This window comes from Zootermopsis nevadensis, unplaced genomic scaffold, assembly GCF_977971745.1.
Source record: "Zootermopsis nevadensis isolate Lab colony 2312 unplaced genomic scaffold, Znev_1.0 Znev_ptg000061l, whole genome shotgun sequence".
Classification (NCBI taxonomy): Eukaryota; Metazoa; Arthropoda; class Insecta; order Blattodea; family Termopsidae; genus Zootermopsis; species Zootermopsis nevadensis.
The window spans coordinates 4,500,110-4,522,271 of record NW_028259192.1 but is presented as its reverse complement, the minus strand read 5'-3'; the positions used below and the strand labels follow the sequence as shown (position 1 = coordinate 4,522,271).

Sequence of the window (22,162 nt, the reverse complement as noted above, 5' to 3'; positions counted from 1 at the left end):
GACCCACTATATCTTAAAATTCTGATTACAGTTTTCTACCACACACTAAAATATAAGTTTTGAAGAAGAATCCAAGTATGTATGACCAATATATGTAACAATGGCATTTGTTATTATACCATGCAGCAAAAATATTAAGTTTTTATTAAATAAGGTATGTAGAAAATGTTTAAATGCAGCAAGTTGTGAGAAAAGATGTGAAATTAGTATCGGCAGTCTTCAGATTCAACAACTGGTTAAGGAGAAATACTTTTTATTTTTTAATACAAGTGACTTGATGGAATTTTACATTTAAAAATAATCTGATGTCACCTTTGGTACAGTGTGAAAAAACTAATGGGTTATAAATTGTGATTGCTGAGAAAGAATTGGTCTAGTAGACAAAATTCTCATTCTCGGTACAATTCTAAAAACTTTTACAAATTCTGATTTTGATCTCATCTAAAACTGAAAAAGTCATTCCCACAATTTCCTAACACACAGTTTAAATTTCTAGTTTTATAAACAACCTTACGATATTACCTAATTTTTACCATAACCGTAGATACCATGCACAGCAAAAGGAAGTGCCGTTCGTACGGTGTCTTTACTTTCAACTTCTCAAGTTGGATCAGCAAAACCAAAGCTGCCCGATCAGCACACCAAGGACCTGAAGCATTGAGAAACATTAAAAATGGTCATCACATACTTCTAATGGATCGTCTTATTCTAGCGATCATCACACACAGAGTATACAGTAAGAACACAAAACATAAAACACAAAGATTATTAATGCATTCAAAATATTATTATTCACAAGACATTCTTCCTATTTTAGATACACAAAAATATGTTGGGCTTCAGAACAAATCATAAAGAGACAATAAGACAATCTAATTATACCATTACCAAAAACTGATGATTAAACAATACCAAATGAAAGTTAATTATTGAGTCCTCTGCTTAATGTGATGTAATTGATGATTACAGTGTCTTATTAACATTAGATTTATTTGTATCCCACTGTTACAAGTATCACTGTTTCTTGGATAAATGCCTGAGGCTCCACAAATCACAGTCCTGATTATCTTGGTATAAATAATCTGTTATAACAAACTATTCTGAGCTCTCATTCTACTGCTTTACTCTCCAACTGACTTCACAATCCTTGGTCTGCTGCCCTGATCGTCACTTCAACACTGGGCACCCATGAAGGTAGCAGAAGGGAAGACAAAGAATTCTGAACTGTCTGGCAGCAACCATTACTTAATCTGCTCTTAATTTAATCATGAACCAAATTTTGGTTTGCTGCTGATATACCCTGAGCTTAAAAATCTGTACTCCTCCCCCAGTATTTTCAGGGTGATTTAAGTCGAGAAGAATGAGATGGGCGGGGCATGTAGCAAGAGATGTGCACCAGGTATCAGTCGGGAAGCCTGAGAGGAAGAGACTGCTGGGGAGACCTAGACGTAGATGGGAGGATAATGTCAGGCGGGATCTATGGGAGATAGGAGTTGAAGGAGACAGGATTTTGTTGGCCCAGGACAGGGTCCGGTGGAGGGCTTTGGTTAATTCGGTTATGAACTTTCGGGTTCGGTAAGCCATCTAGTTAGTTAGTTAGCTGCTGATATACCCAGATACTTAAATTTTCCAACATGTTCAAAGAATTTATTAGCTGCCTATATATAAGAATCGTGTCCTCTAGTGTGGTGCCAAAGAAATTATACACCTTCTTTGCTTCTATTTCCAGACAAATTTCATTACTGCCATCTAACAGAGCTGCTGTGTTTTTCTTTATAATATACATTAAGACCACAAGAATAAATCAGAAGCTGGTGCATCTCATTCAGAACCAACCTTCCTGGCAGTCCACACCACAAATGAAGCTCTTCTTTCAAGAAACCTCCATTAAAATGTATAGGAAACTATTAAGACTGAATGGGAGCCAGTTAACACAAGTGACAAGATTATTAATAGATCATCATCACTTAAAGGGATACCTGTTCAAACCAGGTGCGGCAAACAGTCCCACCTGTTAGCAATGTTATTACAAATTAGAAACAAATAATATGTTATATATGACTGTAAGGTCCCAGCTGAACTGAGGATCCATCATCTGGGAGTAGATTTCTGCAACCACATGATCATCATAAGCCTCTAAAAGTATAATATTACACTTCAAATAAAGTGTAAACTGCCAGAGGGCAGAGTCACAAAATGGGAAGCACAACAAAAACACAGTCATAATACCCTTCTTTCATTTGTCCATTCATTTAAGAAAGAAAGAAAAAGTTAATATAAAGGAAATACCTAATGTGTGAAGTACATCTAAGAAGTCATTAAAAATTTTCTGTGGATCAATCTTGGGGTCTGGAATGCCCTTTAGTTCCTCTTGAAATTCATCTTCATACACTTCAGATGGGTCATAACGGTGATCAGATATGAAGGTCACTGCAGATTTAATATGAAGTTCTAAGACCTCATCCAAAGGTCCTGGTGTGGGCAAACTGCATTCAACTACCAATTCTTTGGGTTTGGTGCAATATCTATAAAGGAAAGACAAAAATAACAAAATATGTAACACGCTCATACTAAAACGTTAATTTGTATCTTATATGCGTCATGTTTGTGTTTGATTAAATATATTTATTTTGTACAGTCTATACACAAACGTTTGAAGTTTATTGGTGCTGTAAAAAATTATATAATATTAAAACATTTTATTGTGTAAAATATTATATTAGCGCTCTTAATCGTAAATACGATTTTACATTATATTTTTTAGCGCTTTTATTAAAACGACATGTTTCGACGGGTAATACCGTCGTCTTCACGTTTTTATCAATTTAAAATATTTTAAAAACTAAATATATATATTTAAAACGTTAAGATAATACTGCAAAATCTGCTTCAGAATGTTTTCAAAACTATTCTCTTGGCCAAGTGTTATACACGTGAAACTTCACTATACTCATGTCTTCGGATATTTTACAACACTTTTCTACTACATCGATTTGATTGGTGTGAAAGAACAATGTAAATCTATAAAATACTGAAAAGCATAACAACATTAAAATTCATGAGACCACAGGAAAACTGTGCTGGGATCCATGCTACATGCAGATGGGGTTTCATATTTATTTTAGTAATGAATGCTCCCTCTCAATACCGTAATACAATTGAGTAACACATGGAATAAATAATACAACATTATTTACAGTGTTTTATTTTTGAGAAATAATATGAATTTTGGTGATTCAGTGTAGATTAAGAATGTATTAAAACATAACAAGATAATGTACATAAGAAGAGTGAAGAAAAGGAGGCAAATTTGTCTCTTCTTATTGGTTCTGTCTGACAGGATTCTGAATTTCATTTTTGCCATATATATAATTTACAATTATTTTTCATCTGAATATGCCTCCAATATTTCACAATGAAAATTTGGTATAAATATTACATATAACCATGCAGTACAACTGAGTCTGGTAATATATGATAATTATTTCATGTTTTTTGAATAAAAATTTTCTGGATATTATCCATCGTCTAGTAAAATTAAATATAAAACGACGTTTCAGAGATGGAGCTCTATCTCTGTTTTCAGGTGCCTACTCAGTTGGCACCTGAAGATGGAGATAGAGCCCCATCTCCGAAACGTCGTTTTATATTTAATTTTACTAGACAATGGATAATATCCAAGAAAATTTTTATTCAAATGACTCGTCATCATCGTCAAGAACTTTTAGATTTGATTTCATGTTTTGTTAAATAAATAAGTGTTATGCCTGATTTCTGCTTTAACAAAGTTAAACAGTCATTTTAAGCTTCATTTCCAAAAACTCCCTGATTACAGGTACAAAAACTTGTCACCTGGGCAAATGTTAAATAGGAGTTTACTGAACTTCGAGACATAACATCATATATTGTTTCAGGATCCTACATTATGTAGCACTAGTGTTGCTCCATTCTCAGAAATTTGAATACTGTTGTTCTTTAATGATGTTAATACTGATTGTAGGAAATTGAAAAATAGAAGGCATGACAGCCTCCAATAGCATACAGTCATACCAAATTTCTTGCAATTGGACAATGGTAATGTTAGACAGCTGTTGGATAAACTGGTACAGCTCACAGATAAGATTTATGAAAAGACAACACTAAAGGCTGTGTTATGGTACAATTATGTGATGACTTAAATTTTAATCATAAACTATTCTGTCTTTTAGTGAATAATAATGATATACTCATTAGGTGTGTAGGAGAGAACAGTCATGGCATACCTGAGAACAGACACAATGTCACTTGCCGTCTCAGCCGTACTATGCAATACCATTTCCAATCGGTTGATCTCCGCTTCTAGTCTTCCTGGATCACATGTGCTGTTCAACAGAGGAGCTGTCAGGCCCAGGATTCGGGGTCGTTCATAACAAGTCACAAACTCTTTCATAATCTATAAGATGAGCATAGAAAAGTGCACAAAAAAATGAGAGATAACATTTACTTTTGACTTATCTAACAATGCTGTACTAGAGCTGAATGGCAGGATGTTAATAGATGTTTCTTGAGAAATTCAGATGTCTGCTCTCAAAAATCTAGTAACAATAAAGCAGCGAAATCTAGCAGGAATACCTATCTCCATTGTGACTACAATCTCATAAAAAATCATTCAATTCTGAGGCAGTCAGGTTAAAAATGTCTCTCTTGTGTAAATTTGATGTGGAATAACCCAATAACTTTGTTTTGTTGAAGAATTCTTCCTAAAAAACTCAATTCATGACCAATCAGACTAGTAATCAACCTTTTACAGTATATATTGCTACTGAAATATTCTATGAATGCCTGTAAAATACGTATCAAAGTATTTCTCACTGCTACACTGATGGTGAGACCATATTACTTGCTAGTGCTTAGTACAGGGCAAAGACCAAAGTGGCATGCACTGCATACACACCTCCACACATTTTCTAACCTTTTCAAAAATAATGCCTTTTGTATGGTTATCTTTTGGGTTGTTATGCAGTGTAGTCTGGAAGGCATTTACCAACATTTCAGAGGTCCTTGCTGCGATGACGGAGAACAGAAAACAAGCTAACAGTCACTTTTTGGAAACAGCTATCATGCTAACTGGCTGCTCTGTGCACCGACCAGGCCGTGCGAACTGCAGCACTAGGGAAATGAGCTGGCACGTAATTTGGTCCAAGCAGTACACAGTCTGTGCTACTGACAGCGTCATTAAATAAACCTCAAATCACTTCTCACTGTTCATTTTGATGTGAAGTAAACAATGCATCAATAATGCTATTTAAATCACAATCTTCCTTAAAATTACAGGTGGTAAAACTCGTATGTATAAGGTACGTGGTAAAATTCAAACTGGTTAATCCGATTCAACTATATTTTCATTAGCATACTTTTCACTTAACACATAATTTTTACTCTTGCTTCCAACCTAACTTATTATAAACGAATTTAACAATACATGAGAGGGTGCAGACAACAACACTCTCCAGGCCCAGCAACGTAACCTCATTTATATATGAATATGTTGAATTCTAGGAGAAGTCTACTTAAATAAGCTTGTAATGGCAAATACCAAAAAACATCTTACCTCTCTCATTGGATGTTCTCTAAGAGCTCTATGACATTCATCCAATATGATTAAATTGAGGAAGTTCATCTGCATAAACCCACACTTCATGATCTCCAAGCATATCTGACTTGTCATTACTAAAACCTAACACAGAAATAAAGCCTGATCAAGTATTGCTCATAAATTCAATTCAATTATTTATTATTACTGCGCTGCATCAACAGCTAGAAGGCCAATTACAGATACAGCACAAGCTAAGAACACAAGAACAAATACAGAAAGGAGATTTATCTAAAACTACCTGAGTGTAGAGGACATTTATACACAAAGGCAACTTGCTATTGAATACATATTTTGTAATAACAGTTTAAATACATTAAGTCATTTAGATTAACACAAGAAGAAATATGCAAAACATGCAATGTACAAGATCAGAGAATTTACAGATTATACAGGTCATATGACTCATCACGCTTAACCATTCTGTGTAACTTCAGATCACAAAAAAAAAACATACCTACACATCAAATTCGTGTCCCAACACGACACTTTCCAAAGATGTATTAAAATGTTAACTAAGTGTCATGGGAAAAAGTTTCACCAATCTGGCAATGGTTTTTTTTTTGTAAATTATGGTCAATTGTCAAAGTCAAAATGTGCGCAAAACAAAAGTCCCACTTAAGACCTTTCAACTGGTGCAAGAACGAGTTCCTTGTATTAATTAGGACCACAGTTACAAGCATATTTTTGATTAACCAAAATGATAGAAAATTTAATGAAAAATTAAAATTTAAAAATGGACACAGGAAGGTAACATTAAAAAAAGTCGCATCCTAAGGAAACCCAATAAGTTTGCAAAATGTAATTACCAGACATGGCCAGGAATATGTTGCCCCTGTGTGTGCTGATTTCACAAGGAAAGACCCTTTTAGAAAAGCAATAACAATGAGCCTGGAAAGATTTGAACATTTTAAAGTGCCATGGGGTGTAAAAACTAAAGGCTGGTCCATCTTGGATCGCAGCAAAAACATACTATTCATTTTGGGCAAATATGCAAAGGTTCATAACAAAGAGACCTGTAACTTTAGAACAGGACGTCCCATGTAAGCTTAAAAACAAGGTAGCACCCACATTGTGGCCCTAATTAAACACAACAAATTCAATACAAATATTTTGAACTTGCCATAGTAGCCACTTCATTGTTTATCACTTAACCACCCATACTCTTATCAAGCAAAAACAAAGATTTTGAAATAAAGAAAAAAGACAAAATTTAGGATGATTCCAGTATGAAGTCTGGGAATGTAAAATGGAGCCCAATGCCTGCAGCTGCTCTACAACCTGGAAAAAAGGAGAAAAGGGAAGGATGGGAAGTGTGCACAGGCCACAATCAGATGTGTGACAGAGGTGCCATCATGAGGTGGAATACCGAAACAAGGCACATGACCTTATGAATGAAAGCATTATCAACTGAGCCAATGTGTCGACATTAACTTCTCTCAACTCAACATTAGCTTCTCTGGACTCACGGGTCTGTGTACTGCTTATCTCAAGGTTCCTGTTTGTAATAACCACATATAAAGTCAAATTTATAATGCAGAAACAACATGCATGTGAGCTGCAACCACTGAAAAATTCATGCACATACTGCAGTTAATTTAATCTGTCATTTGTTTAATTCTGAGTTAGTAAATGTATTACCTTCAGCTATTTGGCAAGGAAAATGAGTTGGTACATGAACTACCACAGGATGCAAAGTGTTAAACATACTGGTATGCCAATAGTAGGTACTCAGTTGACGTTCATATCTCTTCCTCTGGAGTAAGGCTAGCCATATTAATTATACAACACACAGAGCCAGATGTCTTTATTGTTACTTCAAAATCAGCAAATTATTTAAATTATTTTCTAGAAGACTTGGAGAGAGCTTTCAGTACAATTTTCATGCAAACTTCAAAGCAAATTACCAAAACAAATCTTACTTCTGCCCAAGTGTTGTTAAAAAATAAAAATTTGGTAAGAGAAAGAATAAAATTTATATCAACAGCACACCAAACTTTTTAATATCAGTACTACATTTAGTTGTTATAGTTGAATTTTTCCCCTCTCAGATCTACAATGTAATCTTGGGCATGAAACTGCTACAGATGCATCTATTAGATACTAGCAACCATTTTAATGCAATTTACAATTACTTAGGTTGTTTTATTTAAGAATGAAGCAGAAAGAAAACTGACATTCTTGAGATATAGCAAAAGTGCAGTCAATCCTACTCCGATCAGAATGTCTGTCAACCATTTTGTCTTACAGAAATAATACCTGATTTTCTTGAAACTCCTGTTCCCAGTCTTCAGTGTCAAACATGTCAACTTCATCACTAGACGTGTATTCTCCAACAGACAGATCTGTCAGATGACGAATGTACGATGCCTGCTGCGCCACCACAGCCACTGTGTCCACCAAGTACAAAGTTCTTTTGCCACCATGTTGGAATGGCCTGAAATATTATATAGTTACAGAGTCAATAAAATGAGCAACCTTTCTTTGCACAAATTATTATATAAAACATTAGTGTTCCATACACATTAATAATAAAGACAGTTCACTATAATGTAAGAAACAAAATCAGAACACTCATTCTACTTCTTATTTATTATGCTGTCTCCTTTACAGGAGGTTGGCGGCGTATTATGAACAGGATCCTTCCATCCTTTTCTCGGACTGGGACCTGTTCATATATGTTTTTTAGGCAGGTGATCCAGAAGTGGTTTGCCATTGCCTTCTTCTGCGTGTATGGAGTATGGAGTAATTGTTGGGATGCCACGGACGAAAACTCCATGTTGCTTAGCCCACGGCCTTGCCCAACACAAGTTATAAATTCAGGCACCGCCGGGAATCGAACCCGGGACCCCAGGATTACAAGGCCAGTGTTCTAACCGCTAGACCACCATGGCAGTTTCATCATTCTACTATCTATAGTCTATTACACAGTGGGTTCTTTTTAGCTGATGGATTTATTACATGCACTACAGCAATGAAAGCAAAATAAATCCAAGCTTGAGTTACTTTGCAGTAAGAGGGGAAAAGAAGACAGAAAGACAACAAGGACATAGCGAGGATCCTGCTTGAGTAATGTTTTTACTCTTTGTGTTACTTTCAATCACATCAGCAGGGTGCTATCTAAACACAACATCAAGACAGTAAGTCTCCCACCAAGGAAGCTCTCCAACTTTCTTCAACCCATTAAGAATGAGACTAATAATGCCAGGTGTTTACAGCATTCCCTGCAAGTGTGGGAAAATGTATATTTGACAAACTGGACTTTTGATTGATACAAGGGTTAAAGAGCATCACCGACACATCTGTCTGCACCATCCCACGAAATCTGCAGTGACAAAACGTAGCATCAACTTACGCTATTACATACAGTTAAAGAATGCCAGTATTCTGATCAAGAAGTCAAGATAGATGTACTGTATCATAAGGGGCATGACAGAGGTCAAGCTCCATCCTGACAATATGAACAGGGAAGATGCATTCTTCCTGCCTTTCAGTGTGTCTGTCTCTAAATCACACTTGTTCACTTTATATTGCACATATTCATGAAGCTTACAACACTGTTTTCCATCTAAATCTTGCCAACATGGCCCATTCACTACTGTAGCACACTTTGCATGATGTTGTAATAACAAAGTTCCTAAGTCAAGCATCAGGCATTTTGAAGTTCTGTAATTGATCAACAGAGCCTCTGAATGTTCAATCCACCTAAGAAACTGAAAGTCTGGTGATAAAATTCAGAACCTCATAGAAGATTCCAGATGATGGAGAATGCAGCAGATTAGGGTGACTACATGGGGGGTCAGCTGGGCACACATTATTACTCTGCAGGTTTGCAACATAGCTCCCACCTTTATGCTGTTTGCCCTAAGTTGCCCCTCACAGGATGCAGAACTGTTCTGACTGGTGATGGACTAAAATTGGCAATGGAATAATGTTCAGGATCTGAATCCATCAAACATCAATTCTTTCAATATATCTGTACCAATTCCTGTCTTCATTTCTTGTTTGGGCTTTCACTGCCACCAGCTGCATCTCCAATTCCTGACGAGCAACTCTGAGGCCATTTTGAGCTGTTTCTATGCTTTGTTGAGCAAATTAAATATCCTGCTGTGCCAATGTGATGTCCTGTCGCATCTGTTGTAAATCATACTTAAATTGTCTGTTCTTCAATCACAGTTATTATGCCCATGAGCTATTTGTCTAGTTTATCTGTCGCTTCTCTTCAATGGTAGCATGGCTCCATATTTTGCACCAGTGTCGGCACTTACTTTCATTTCCATGGCACTCATGTTGTTTTCCAGTTCATCTATCACAATTAATTTTTAATATACAGAAAAACCACCTCCCCCAACATTCCAAGCCTTGACGTTTCTTCAAGGTTGTGGTATTTACTCCTGTAATCATTTGGTTTGTATGCCCAGATGTTGGTGGTGCATTCTAAACTATGTTCAATGTACGTGTTTCAAGTCCCTATGGTTAACATTTAGATAACCTCCAGAGAAACATTGTTCTAATGAACTGGTTTAGCCAGTTTCCCTAATTCTATTTGTTAATTTTAATGTTTCTTTCTCTTGAATGATGCCCAGTGATATTATATTCCTCTTAACTCATATGTTATCAGAGCACTGTTTGTTGCCCTTGTTAATTTGTTAATATATGCATTGCATCTTGTTACAGCCATGTATGTTGTTTCTGTGGAAGTGATTACACATTTATATTTGTAGGGAAAGCATGAATAACATGTGTGATCAAATATGTTATGTTACTATTTAGCAATAACAATGAAAAACGGAGGTAACCTTTCACTTTCATACACAATCTGCAAAACAAAAACTTGTCTGCACTGATAAAAGAAATGCTAATAAACTATAAGTAGTAAAACCTGGTTAATGTAAATACATGCAAACCGAACAAAAAATAATACCACCTTCTGTCACAAGTGTTTGTAGGCCCATTTCATGAGAAGTGCTCCATTGTGCAGTTTTTAAAAATATGATAAGTGCATCCTTTATACTAAATTAGACAGGTGCTCACTAACCTGCGTACAGCATTGGCCAATTCTTGAATAAGCTTGGTAGCTATGAAGATTTTACTAGAGCTTGTGCCAAGACAAACAATGATGTTATGTTCTTTTGCAGCATCCAGCAGCTCAACCTGCAAAATAACAAGTTTTATATGATTTTTAAGCTTTCACGCTAATTGAAAGCAATGTTTTCTTGTGCCATCAGCTGTGTGAGAGTGAAAACGAAATTAATATACTCACATGGCTGATTGCCTAAGAAAAGTTACATGTGAACAAAGTTTTAATAGAACACAACACTACATATATAAAAATTCGTGTTACAATTTACTTAAAAGTAACTCACTTGATAGTCCCGCGGTGTAAATGATTTGGTATAAACATTGTCATTAAAATGATAGGCCATTAGCAGACCACCTGAAAAAAGGAAAAATATATACATTCATAAAATACATTACAAAATACTAGGGCTTGGTTAAAAATTTCGAACAAACTTTACTCCGTTTTCCGGCTTTTCGTGCATTCATATGTTTAACTTCTACTGAATCACCTACTCTTTGTATGTATGGATATTACCATTGTTTACTAGAGGTTAACATCCAAATCTCAAATTTATGTATATAACTAAGCACAAAAAATGTTGCATACATGAAAACCTACGTTGTCTGCTTCCTACCTACCTTAATTCCATAAAAGTAACTCTATCACATACAGCTTTTAATGAAATTAAATAACACTGAACACATTTAATGGCTATGTTTTCGAGACGAACGAGATTTTAGATATTCGAGATAATGTATGAATTCGAGATATCGCTATTCTCGGAAATGATGTTCCTACCTGCATGTACCCTGGGTGTTTAATGTTATACGAAGAGGATGTTTTTTGAGAAATATTTGTCAACATATTTCTTTCTTAGACGGGAAGTTCCCCAAGATCGTTTATTAGTAATATAACGAAACTCTTTTCAAATGATGATTTAGATATATTAGTGTCAGTATTTTTTATTACTGAAGTGAAGCCAACACAAAAGTTGGACTTCTCAATCTCTTCATGATGCATGACAAGCCTTGGATGAACGTTGGGGTCAGAAAAGTTAACCCTCGGCTTGACCTGGCCCTAATACGACTCCCGTAGGTAAATACAAAATTTCTGCGTTTGGAAATTGATAACTACCTAAACTGATACCTAGTTAATTACTGCATATTACTTAGATCTATGATGTATACTGGCAACACTGACACAATAAAACCAGTTTATTTTGCCTATTTTCACTCCATAATGTACAGAATAATGGTGGGTGGGTTTAATTAATCTAACAGCAAAATGATAATTACTTTACAAAAAAAAAAAAAAATAGTGTAATGGCTGGTGGCAAACCTAGAAATTCATGTAGAAGTCTATTCAAGAAAGTAGGGATTGTAGCTCTTCCATGTGAACACATATCCTCATTAATGAACTTCAATGTAAATAACCAAGAACATTTTCATACTAATTCTACTGTACACTGTATCAACAAAAGGACTAAGAACCGGCTTCATAGACCAACTGCCAACCTCTCATTCTTCCGAAGAGTTCATATCATGCATGCATCAACATTTTCAACAGTTTACCATCAAGTCTTGTGCGTCTTCTAAATAAAAAGTTACAAATTAAAGTAGCTTTAAAAAGATACTTAATCACACACTCCTTTTTTGCTGTTGATGAATTTCTAATGTTTACCAATAGAACATAACGTTCATTGTTTTGTTCTGTACATGTAATATAAGTGAATAGTATAATTTATGTACTGTATGTAATGTGTGGATGCATTTGTAACATATCACTAATTATGGGAACCCTTTGTTTATATTGTGAAATTTTATAATAGTATGAATTGTAGTTATAATATGTATTGTATTATTATGACTTATTTCTCACCCTACTCTCTTCTGATGAATGTATTCATGTACTAAAGATGTGTGTATAAGCAAATACAGCCAATACAAACAATTTTACAATTCCTATATATTGCATGATAACTGAAGAGCACATAGAAATACAAAAATCATGTTGGAAAATGAAAGTGTAAGAGAAAGAAAAATGGGAACAGATGAGCATGAAATTACTGTTATCAGAGACAGTCATGCAGGATGTTGTGCAGAAGAGAAGTGATGGTGAAGGGTGACAGCACAGGGCCTCGTTCGTACTCTGCAAAATTGGAAAATCTGAGAACTTTCAAATGTTCTGTATTTTCAAAACTTGAAGATGGCTTGTCTTCTATGTTGTTTTGTCATGTGGTCTGGTATAAGTTTACCAATGTTTGAGAGGTCCTTGCTGCCTATATCATCGGAAGACAGCCATCTGCATTCACAGCCGTGAAAACATCAAATCCTACATTTTCAAAACTTGTAACACTTCCTCATGCGTCATTTTATCACCACTCGTAGTATATGCAAAAGGGTTATTCTGAGGTCATGCAGAATATCAAAACACATAAAATTTAATCCAAATCAGTCTAGTGGTTGTTCTCGACTTGAATCTACTGGACACAGACTGATGGATGGAGACACACAACCAGCCCACAATGGGTTCTCCGTATGCACTTCGTGCAAAGAACGCATAAAAACTTATCAATCACGAACACTTTAGCTGACTCATCACTTAAATTATTAGTAATCACGTTTACCATGTTAATTAAATAGCCATTCAAAGAATGCACAATAATTATCACTAATGGTAACCACCGAAAACAAACTCGAACATAGATAGTTCCCACTTTGGACACATAACAGCATGTCAGTGGACTGTATGTCCATCCAACAAATTTCTTCATTATATTTTGTTATCACTGTTTGTATGGTATTGAAAAGTATGATTTTGACGTCGGGCAGAATGGCGCAACCTCTATATTAAATTTCATCCCATTCCATCCAGTGGTTCTGGAGTAGAATCGACAGGACATTCAGACTGATGGACAGACAGGCAAGATCAGCCATTAATTACTTAATACATAATTTGTGGGGCCAGGAAACTGGTAGGGATGATAAGACAGTTATTAAGGGAGTACATCGGTAAATGGCCACAGCACTTCAGCAATGACTGTTGTAAACCAACGTAAGATGCTTGAAAAAATATTGGAATTTCATGACTGTGAACATGAAAATTTTTCCATTATTTGTGACCTGGGTGGGCAAATTATAGCACAGAGTGATTCACAGTAATGCAGTATAATGCACAAGGGGCCTATTTAACAGAAGTGAGTGATGATGAATACCTGAAAGATGAAATATTCAGGCATTTTAGTAAATTTCACTAAAGCTGAATTCTGAGAAACGATGAAAACCATAACAGGTGATGGTAGCAGTGTGAGAGATCAGTCCTCTGGGTGTGGAACCTATAAAGAAGGCAAGTTAGTATATATTCATAACAGTACTTAGTATTAATCACATTTTATATACTCCAGCTATATGTGTACCATGTAAAAGACTTATCAAATGTTGACTGCTATTATCAAAACAAATAAGGCAACTCAGTGGGGATCTTGTTAATATTATTATGTTTTAATATGAGCTGGATGTAGTAACATACAATGCCTCTAAACAAATCGGAAATTAACTTTTGTTTGAATATGTTGTTGTTATTATTATTATTATGAGAGACAATGCGATGACAGCAATATTTTTACAAACTGTGAACTATGGAAAAATATGTACAGTGCATACCACAATATTTTCTTAATTAAAAATTACACGCTATTAAGTACATATATATATATATATATATATATTTCTGCATTAGAATGGTTTTCATTTCCATTACAGACACATTAATTACAATCAGTTAATTAACTATACTTGGTTTTTATGTTGTTTTCCTTACACTAAATATTCATACTCAGCTACACACATGCAAATTGCTTTAAGAGACAAATAAATCACAATTATAATGAATTCTTCTTGGACTACCAGCCTTGTAAATCACGATTAATTAAATATGCTGGGTTCATATGTGGCCTTCCTTACACTAAATATTAATACTCAGCTGCACACATGCAAATGATTCTGATATCTGCTCACAGCGGAGTCGAGCCTTTCTGCTCCAAGGTCTCAGAAATCGACTCTTTGAACTCATAATGGTGTTCCATCTGTCATGCAACAAGTGTGAAGAAATATTTCTGTTTTAGTAAACTGTCCACTAAATGTTTTGGCCATATAACTTGTATAATTTTAATATGTCTTAACATATGCATCCCTGATGGTTTAACCTTTACAATATACATATGCATAATTTTATATCTTAAATGCACTAACTTTATTAATTTCTTAACTTCGCACCTAAAAATGGCTATTATGGCTGAAGCATGCAATGTATATTGTGAAATTATTCCAACAATATATTTATCATAAGGTTAATGTTTGTTGTGTGATAGATGGAATACCTTTATTAGTTATTAAGCTTAGCAACAAAATGCAATCTTATAATCTCCATTAGCAACTTGCACATACTTCTCCCTAGTGATGTCCACATCGTTATCCAAGTTTCCTGAACCTGCAAACCTGTGAGATTTTGACCTGTTATTGTCTATTAACTTTTGCATTGCTTAGCCTCTTGAGATAAAATCTCTGCATATTCAAGTACAGTGCTGCATGTTTACTCTACAGATAGCCTCTCCCAACGATTTGCAACAAACTTTACCCTCTCAACTGCCAATATGATTCCTCATGCAGCATCCCCTTTTCATAGAAAGTATATAATCACATGATAGTTCAGAGCTTCCTTGTCCCATCTAACTTCCTGTACTCCTGGTAAATGTAATTTATATATTTCACTAATTATCTTATACTGACTTTAAAGAACTTCACCTATGGAGATGTATGATGTATACTTCACATTTCAAATCTAATGTCCATTTTCCAATTCTTAGGTGCTTAAATATTACAAATCTAGAAACTATGACTCAGTATGTACCAACATAAAATCAATCCTTGACATCAACACATAAATTCAGATAAGTGCTATATGAATAAAGTGGCAGTGGATATCAAGTGTGTTCTTCTAAGTTATGATGCCATGTAGTCTTGAGTGTGGCTACTAACATTTCAAAGAAATTAACATGCCCATCTTCAGGGTAAATCACTGCTAACCGCTGATCCTCAACTCAGAAGATATCACCACTGTTGTGAGAACCTCAAATTTTAAAGTGGACTGGAGATCTATTTATTCTCCATCAACAGATCATATCATATATACACTGTTATACAGTAATCCATTGCTAATGCAGATGGTTCCTTAAAATGCTGTATTAGACAAGACTACATGTCTGTTCTGTTCTATATCACTAAATTTCAAATAATCACTCCGTGTCATAAAGCATATGTAATGTCTTTAAGTCATTGTCATATTGGCTAATATGGAAGGACAGCTATCATTTTGCAGCTGTCACCTTTATCTTACTGAAGATGACTGTTTCCTGGGATGTTGCATAGGGAAGTCTTCCATCAACAGAGAGATCAGTAAGCTGCATATGAGGAATTAATTTCAGATATGGGAACAGATGGCAGAGGAACAAGTGGCTGTAGTAGCACCCCACAGATTATCCCCCTCTTTTGGCCAGACTGTGATCTGCCCCTTTGCCCTTTGGCTCCCTTGCTCTAACCCAATCCTTACCCTCTTCCTCACTGGTCTGGCCAAGGTTCCACCTTGTCTGATCTGACCCCAATCTCAAATCAGTTCCTCATGTGCAGTTTACTCATCATTCTGGTGATGGTAGACAACAAGCACCTATGAAATGCCAAGTCATCTTTTACCAGACTACATGGCACAGCATCCCAGAAAACAGTCTTCATACTCACTGCCATAATAACCTGAAATCTCACTAACCACTCTGCTGCTGCTTCAGGAATGATTCGACTGTAAGCAAAATAATACTAAAGTTCAAATGGTGTCTTAAACATTACTAGAAAAAGGAAACTACTATGCAATGGGTTTTAAATTTCTAAGTACAGATATTTGTGTGACAGGTAACTAATTCCACAGACCAGAATCCTTCATGAGGCACTAATACTTTCTCAGCTAGTCAAGAAATTGCCCACTTTATAGGACTCATAGGTTTATTACTATATTCGTAAGAGTCCGCCACTGGTCCCTATCACGAGTCTGATGAATCCATTCCACATCATATTATCACATTTCTTGAAGACCCCTTTAAAATTATCCTCTAATCTATCTAAGTCTCCTGTGTAGTCTTTTCCCTTCAGGTTTTTATTTTTTTAACCAAAGACAGATTAAATTAATTCTTCCCACAATTTATTTGTACCTGAGTTACTGAAAAAATAGCTTCCAACATGATGTTTGACTATGTGGCAATCTTACTCTATGCATACTACATGACAAACTCCCTGGTAGCAGAACCCACAGATTCAACACCGACAACACCAAAGCCTGCCACCGACACTGATCCTGAGCCAACTCCATCCATTTGCCATCCTCACAGCCCACCTCCCTAAGATCCATCTTGATGTTATCCTCCCATCTACTTCTTGGTCTGCCTAGTGGTCATTTTCCAGAAAGATTCCCTACCAAAATTCTGGATGCATCCCTTGCCTCCCCCCATACATGCTGCATGTTCAGCCCACTGGAGCCTCCTAGATCTCACTATTCTCACAGTTACTTTTTATGACTATTTAGGAACAAATGTTTGTTTGGTTATTTTTCTAATTTATCCACATGAAACTTATAATGCCTCTGAAGTTGTATATTAGTCACAAATGTTTTTGTACATACTGAACATTTGAACTGCTGGCCCATATGGATTCTCAGATGTCTTGTAAGCTGTCCATTTGTTGAGAATGTCTTAAAGCAATATGAGCAGCCATAAGGTCGCACCACAGCATGGATACGCATATGGACGTCCAAGGAATCACGTCTAGTGTATGATCTAGCACAGTGATGGCAAGTGAACATTTTTTTAGGGGCATGGATACCCATATGTTGTGACAGATGATGACTTAATATAAAGGACTTGGCACATATTTTGCAGGTGAAAGGTCTGCTACCTGCATGTGCAACGACATGACGTGCTAGCTTTGCACTCGATGAGAACGTCTCTCGGCAGTAATCACATGAAAATTTGCTGTCTTTGTTATGTTGACGATGCTCATGCCTTCGCAAGGTGTGTTTTGTGACAAAAGAACATTTACATATATTGCAAACAAACTGTTTAGATTTCTTGTGAACCTTCATGTGGTCTGCTAGCTCAGTTTCAGATATAAATAGTTTTGTACACATTGTACAAGATAACATTTTCTGTTTCCCTCCATGAAACTGCTCATGTTTCCTAAGCAGCGTCTTCCTTCTGAATGCCTTGCTGCACAAAGTACAGGCGAATGGTTTGTCGTCCATGTGAACTGCAATATGATGATGCAGATCATTCTTGCTGAAAAATCTCTTATCACACTGTGCACATGTGAAATTTCGTTCTCGTGCATGATTCCGCTCATGAAGGTTGAGTAATTGTTCGAGTGGAAAGGAACGATCACACTTATTGCAATGGAACACACTACCTGTACCACTCACTGAAACATTATTTTTGTCTGAAGATTCAGGGTTTCCAACTCGTGCAGGATCCACATTAATCACAAATGACTCAGCATTATCATTTTCAAAATTTTTGTATGATGGATCAGTTTTTTTAACATACATTTTAATTGAAGATTCCTTTGGAAAGTGTAATTGAGATTTAAAATTGTATTTAGTGTATGGTGGCTTCCCATGTGGTTTATTATGGCATAAATTAAAACTATTGGACTGCACTGCCCTCGTATTACTACATATACTTGAGAGATCAATACAGTTCTCCTGGTAATTTAAAATTGTATTATAATTTATTTTTTGAAAATCTGAAGATACAGAATCCAATTTTTCAAATGTTGTGCTGCAATTAGTATCTGATATATCACTAATTCTTTTAGTTTCTAAATGAAGATGTTGATTTGGTGGTTGTAATTTTACCATATTTGCATTACCTGATGAACTGTTATCTTTGTGTATTGCCTTAAAATGATTAATGTGTCTTATATTTGGTTCTGTGATCAAATATTCTGTTTGTACCTTATTCTCATTATGATACACATTTATGTCATGTGCTAATAACATATCACTCTCGTTATCCAAGCCATTGGGTTCAGATTTAACTGTTGTTTCATTAAACTTCACAGACACACAATTTTTTAAGTCAACATTTGAGGTACTAGAATCCAAATATGATGCTTCTGATTTCACCGCACAATTCATGTTCCTGTCAGTGAAATATGTTTCTATGCTGTGAATGGAAATTTAGAGTTTAATTTTAATGTCTTCTCTTCATAATTAAAGTATAATGCAAAAAGTCAGTTGTTTTAACTTGAAAGATTTATGCTGTACCCATATACATTTCTTGAATCCTTCTGGTGCACACCATAAATGTGACTCTGAAAAATAAAGAAACTGTAACACGAAATCTAAGGATGAAAGGGAAAAAATCCTTCTATCACAACCAACTATTGTTGCTGAAAAATTACTTTCAATATATAAAGCTGAAAGTAAGATTGTCACACATAAGAAACATTTCTTTACCTGTCTGGAAAACTCTCTGACATTTGGATCTTTTATAGGCATTCTGTGTAATTCCTGTGGTACTAACAAATAGCAATGGCCAAATTTTACCAGTGCTTCTGTTGCCTGAAACAGTAAAAATTACTTTACAAATTTATCTAGCCAGCCATTATAAGAGTTATGGCTTATTTATCAATACTGTCTGTAGCTCAGATAATAAATGTTCACTGATAGAAAGAATGAATTAGAAAGAATATGAAACAAAACAATGGCCTAATTTAAGATACCAGAATTTACCTGGAAGGATTAATAAAAACCACAAGAAACCTCAGTTAGGTTCACCAGTCTGGGCTAAGATATGAACCTGGGACATAAGCAATAAAAAGTAGGGGTGCTAATCTCTCAACCATTACATTCAGTGACAATATTTCAAAAAAAGAGACAGCCAGGTTCATACTTGCGATTGTGAGAACCTGAAATCTCACATAATATTTAGAATTTTCAGTATTTATATAGCCTACACACATGCACCACATGAAGACTTAGCAGCAAATGTACATGCAGAGAGAAAAATACACTACAATATATTACAATACCTCACTTATGATTTGGTTGTGCTAATGAAGTATTGTCTTATGGTTATCTTCTCAATACCTGCACTTTGTTGTGTATACTGTTGAATAAAGACACTTGGAGTTACTCTACTGAGAACAAGAGAGTGCATAAAAGCTAGATGTAGTCGCATAAGTGGCCAGGAGCCTGGCCAGTGTTGGCTTGTGTAAGTAAAATTATTTGACTTCACTTTTAAATCAAGTATGACTTACTTGTTGACTGCATATAAAATGACTATTGAACTGATGTTATAAAGAGAGCTAAACCACTTCTAATAATTACCATTTCGCCATGATCTAGTAATAATGATGAAACGAAGAAAACGAGTGTTTTATCTTTCCAGAGAATGTACATAAAAATTGAAAAGATATTTTATCAGTCATAAATTGCACTGCCTACCATTCTATTTCGGCCGATTACAAACGTGAATCTATCAGTGTTCACTGATAATGATAATTTCTGTATCAAGAAGGCACAGTTTTGAGCAAAATAATTCCAGTTTCAACTTTGTTGTAATAGCAACATGGTATTAATTATTTAATTACTGTGGTACGCAGTTGTTAAAGTAAAACTCGTTCTGAACAAATTTCATTACCGAGAAATCCTTACACAAATATTTTAATCAAAATTTTGACATTCGGTTCGATATCACCATTCAAACGAAGCAAAGCAATTTCATTCTACACTCAGAGGCACAGATTGTTACATTTCTACGTGGAAAAATTATCGGCATCCAATATTGGCAACATTGAATTGCATGACCTACCCAGATCCTGATATTCATATTGAACCAAAGTGTCAATCTGTGGCTTTCCCAAAATGTACAATCAATAATTCCATGTCTAATTCGCGATTGCGCAAACTCTAGGTGGTTGTCCCGTGGTATGATAAAGCAGATGTTCCCAACACCGATATATGGAAAAGAGAAATAGAAGAGCACTTTGTTGGGGTTCCATAATCGTTACAAATAAGAAACTGTATATGTAGCTATACAGCTACTATGTTTCAAATTTATTTCGTTGTCTTGCATAGGGAATATGTAATAGTAATCTTGAAAGAAAGGCCTCATTCAAACCAAGCAAAGTGGCCAAAATATGGAATTGAGGTTATGGACGTCAAGTGAATTAGTTCAGTTTTTGTCTCTTAATCGACCGGTCCATTTATATGCAGAAATTTATTTTAAACATCATTCGCGACAGGAATCATTAGTGGCATAATTGTATCGTTTCGTACGGTAATTTCCTTCCTTTTAGTCTGACCAATAATCTGTTCAGGTCCCCTGTGGGAAGCAGTCTTTTAGATTTAGATATATTTAACGAAATTACAAAGGCGTTCTCAATGAAGACATATGACTATCACATTCATATGTTAATCTATTGACCTAACTTTATTACTAAATTCAGAATAAGTTTATCTTCGTTTGAAGAACTCCCTTTGCTTCTTCTTACAGAAACAATGTTTGTTTCCGAATGACAAAGTATCTTTGATGGTTTCATACCTTCGTTATTTGCCACCCCCACACAAACACACTGTGTGTCTGGCGTGTGTCTGCCTGTTTTACACATGAATAAATAACTGAAGTATTGAAGATTTCTGTCTTCTGGGTTGTTGCGCTGTGTAGTCTGGTAGATATTTACCAACGTTTCGGAGGTCATACTGCCTCCATCATCAGGGCGATGAGTATGAAGATTTCTGTCTTCTGGGTTGTTGCGCTGTGTAGTCTGGTCGATGTTAACCAACGTTTCAGAGGTCATACTGCCTCCATCATCAGGGCGATGAGTATGAAGATTTCTGTCTTCTGGGTTGTTGCGCTGTGTAGTCTGGTAGATTTCCACCAACGTTTCAGAGGTCATACTGCCTCCATCATCAGGGCGATGAGTATGAAGATTTCTGTCTTCTGGGTTGTTGCGCTGTGTAGTCTGGTTATGTTTACCAACGTTTCAGAGGTCATACTGCCTCCATCATCAGGGCGATGAGTATGAAGATTTCTGTCTTCTGGGCTGTTGCGCTGTGTAGTCTGGTCGATGTTAACCAACGTTTCAGAGGTCATACTGCCTCCATCATCAGTGCGATGAGTATGAAGATTTCTGTCTTCTGGGTTTTTGCGCTGTGTAGTCTGGTCGATGTTAACCAACGTTTCAGAGATCATACTGCCTCCATCATCAGGGCGATGAGTATGAAGATTTCTGTCTTCTAGGCTGTTGCGCTGTGTAGTCTGGTTATGTTTACCAACGTTTCAGAGGTCATACTGCCTCCATCATCAGGGCGATGAGTATGAAGTTTTCTGTCTTCTGGGTTGTTGCGCTGTGTAGTCTGGTAGATGT

General features: G+C 35.8%; 1 protein-coding gene across 27 annotated transcripts in view; it reads right to left on the bottom strand.

Annotated features, from left to right (window-relative positions):
• Dcr-1 (Endoribonuclease Dcr-1) overlaps positions 1–22,162 on the bottom strand; it is a 145,782-nt gene that overhangs the window by 42,200 nt on the left and 81,420 nt on the right. For 7 of the 27 annotated variants that reach the window (XM_087340652.1, XM_087340649.1, XM_087340647.1 and 4 more), the window contains exons 3-10: positions 19,248–19,352; positions 10,999–11,069; positions 10,671–10,786; positions 7,892–8,069; positions 5,591–5,716; positions 4,263–4,432; positions 2,290–2,525; positions 523–649 (exon numbers count right to left, since the gene is read on the bottom strand). In XM_087340652.1, the coding sequence (XP_087196778.1) occupies positions 523–649; positions 2,290–2,525; positions 4,263–4,432; positions 5,591–5,716; positions 7,892–8,069; positions 10,671–10,786; positions 10,999–11,069; positions 19,248–19,352 (1,129 nt within the window). The other 20 variants (XM_087340657.1, XM_087340658.1, XM_087340653.1 and 17 more) reach the window with 18 other exon arrangements.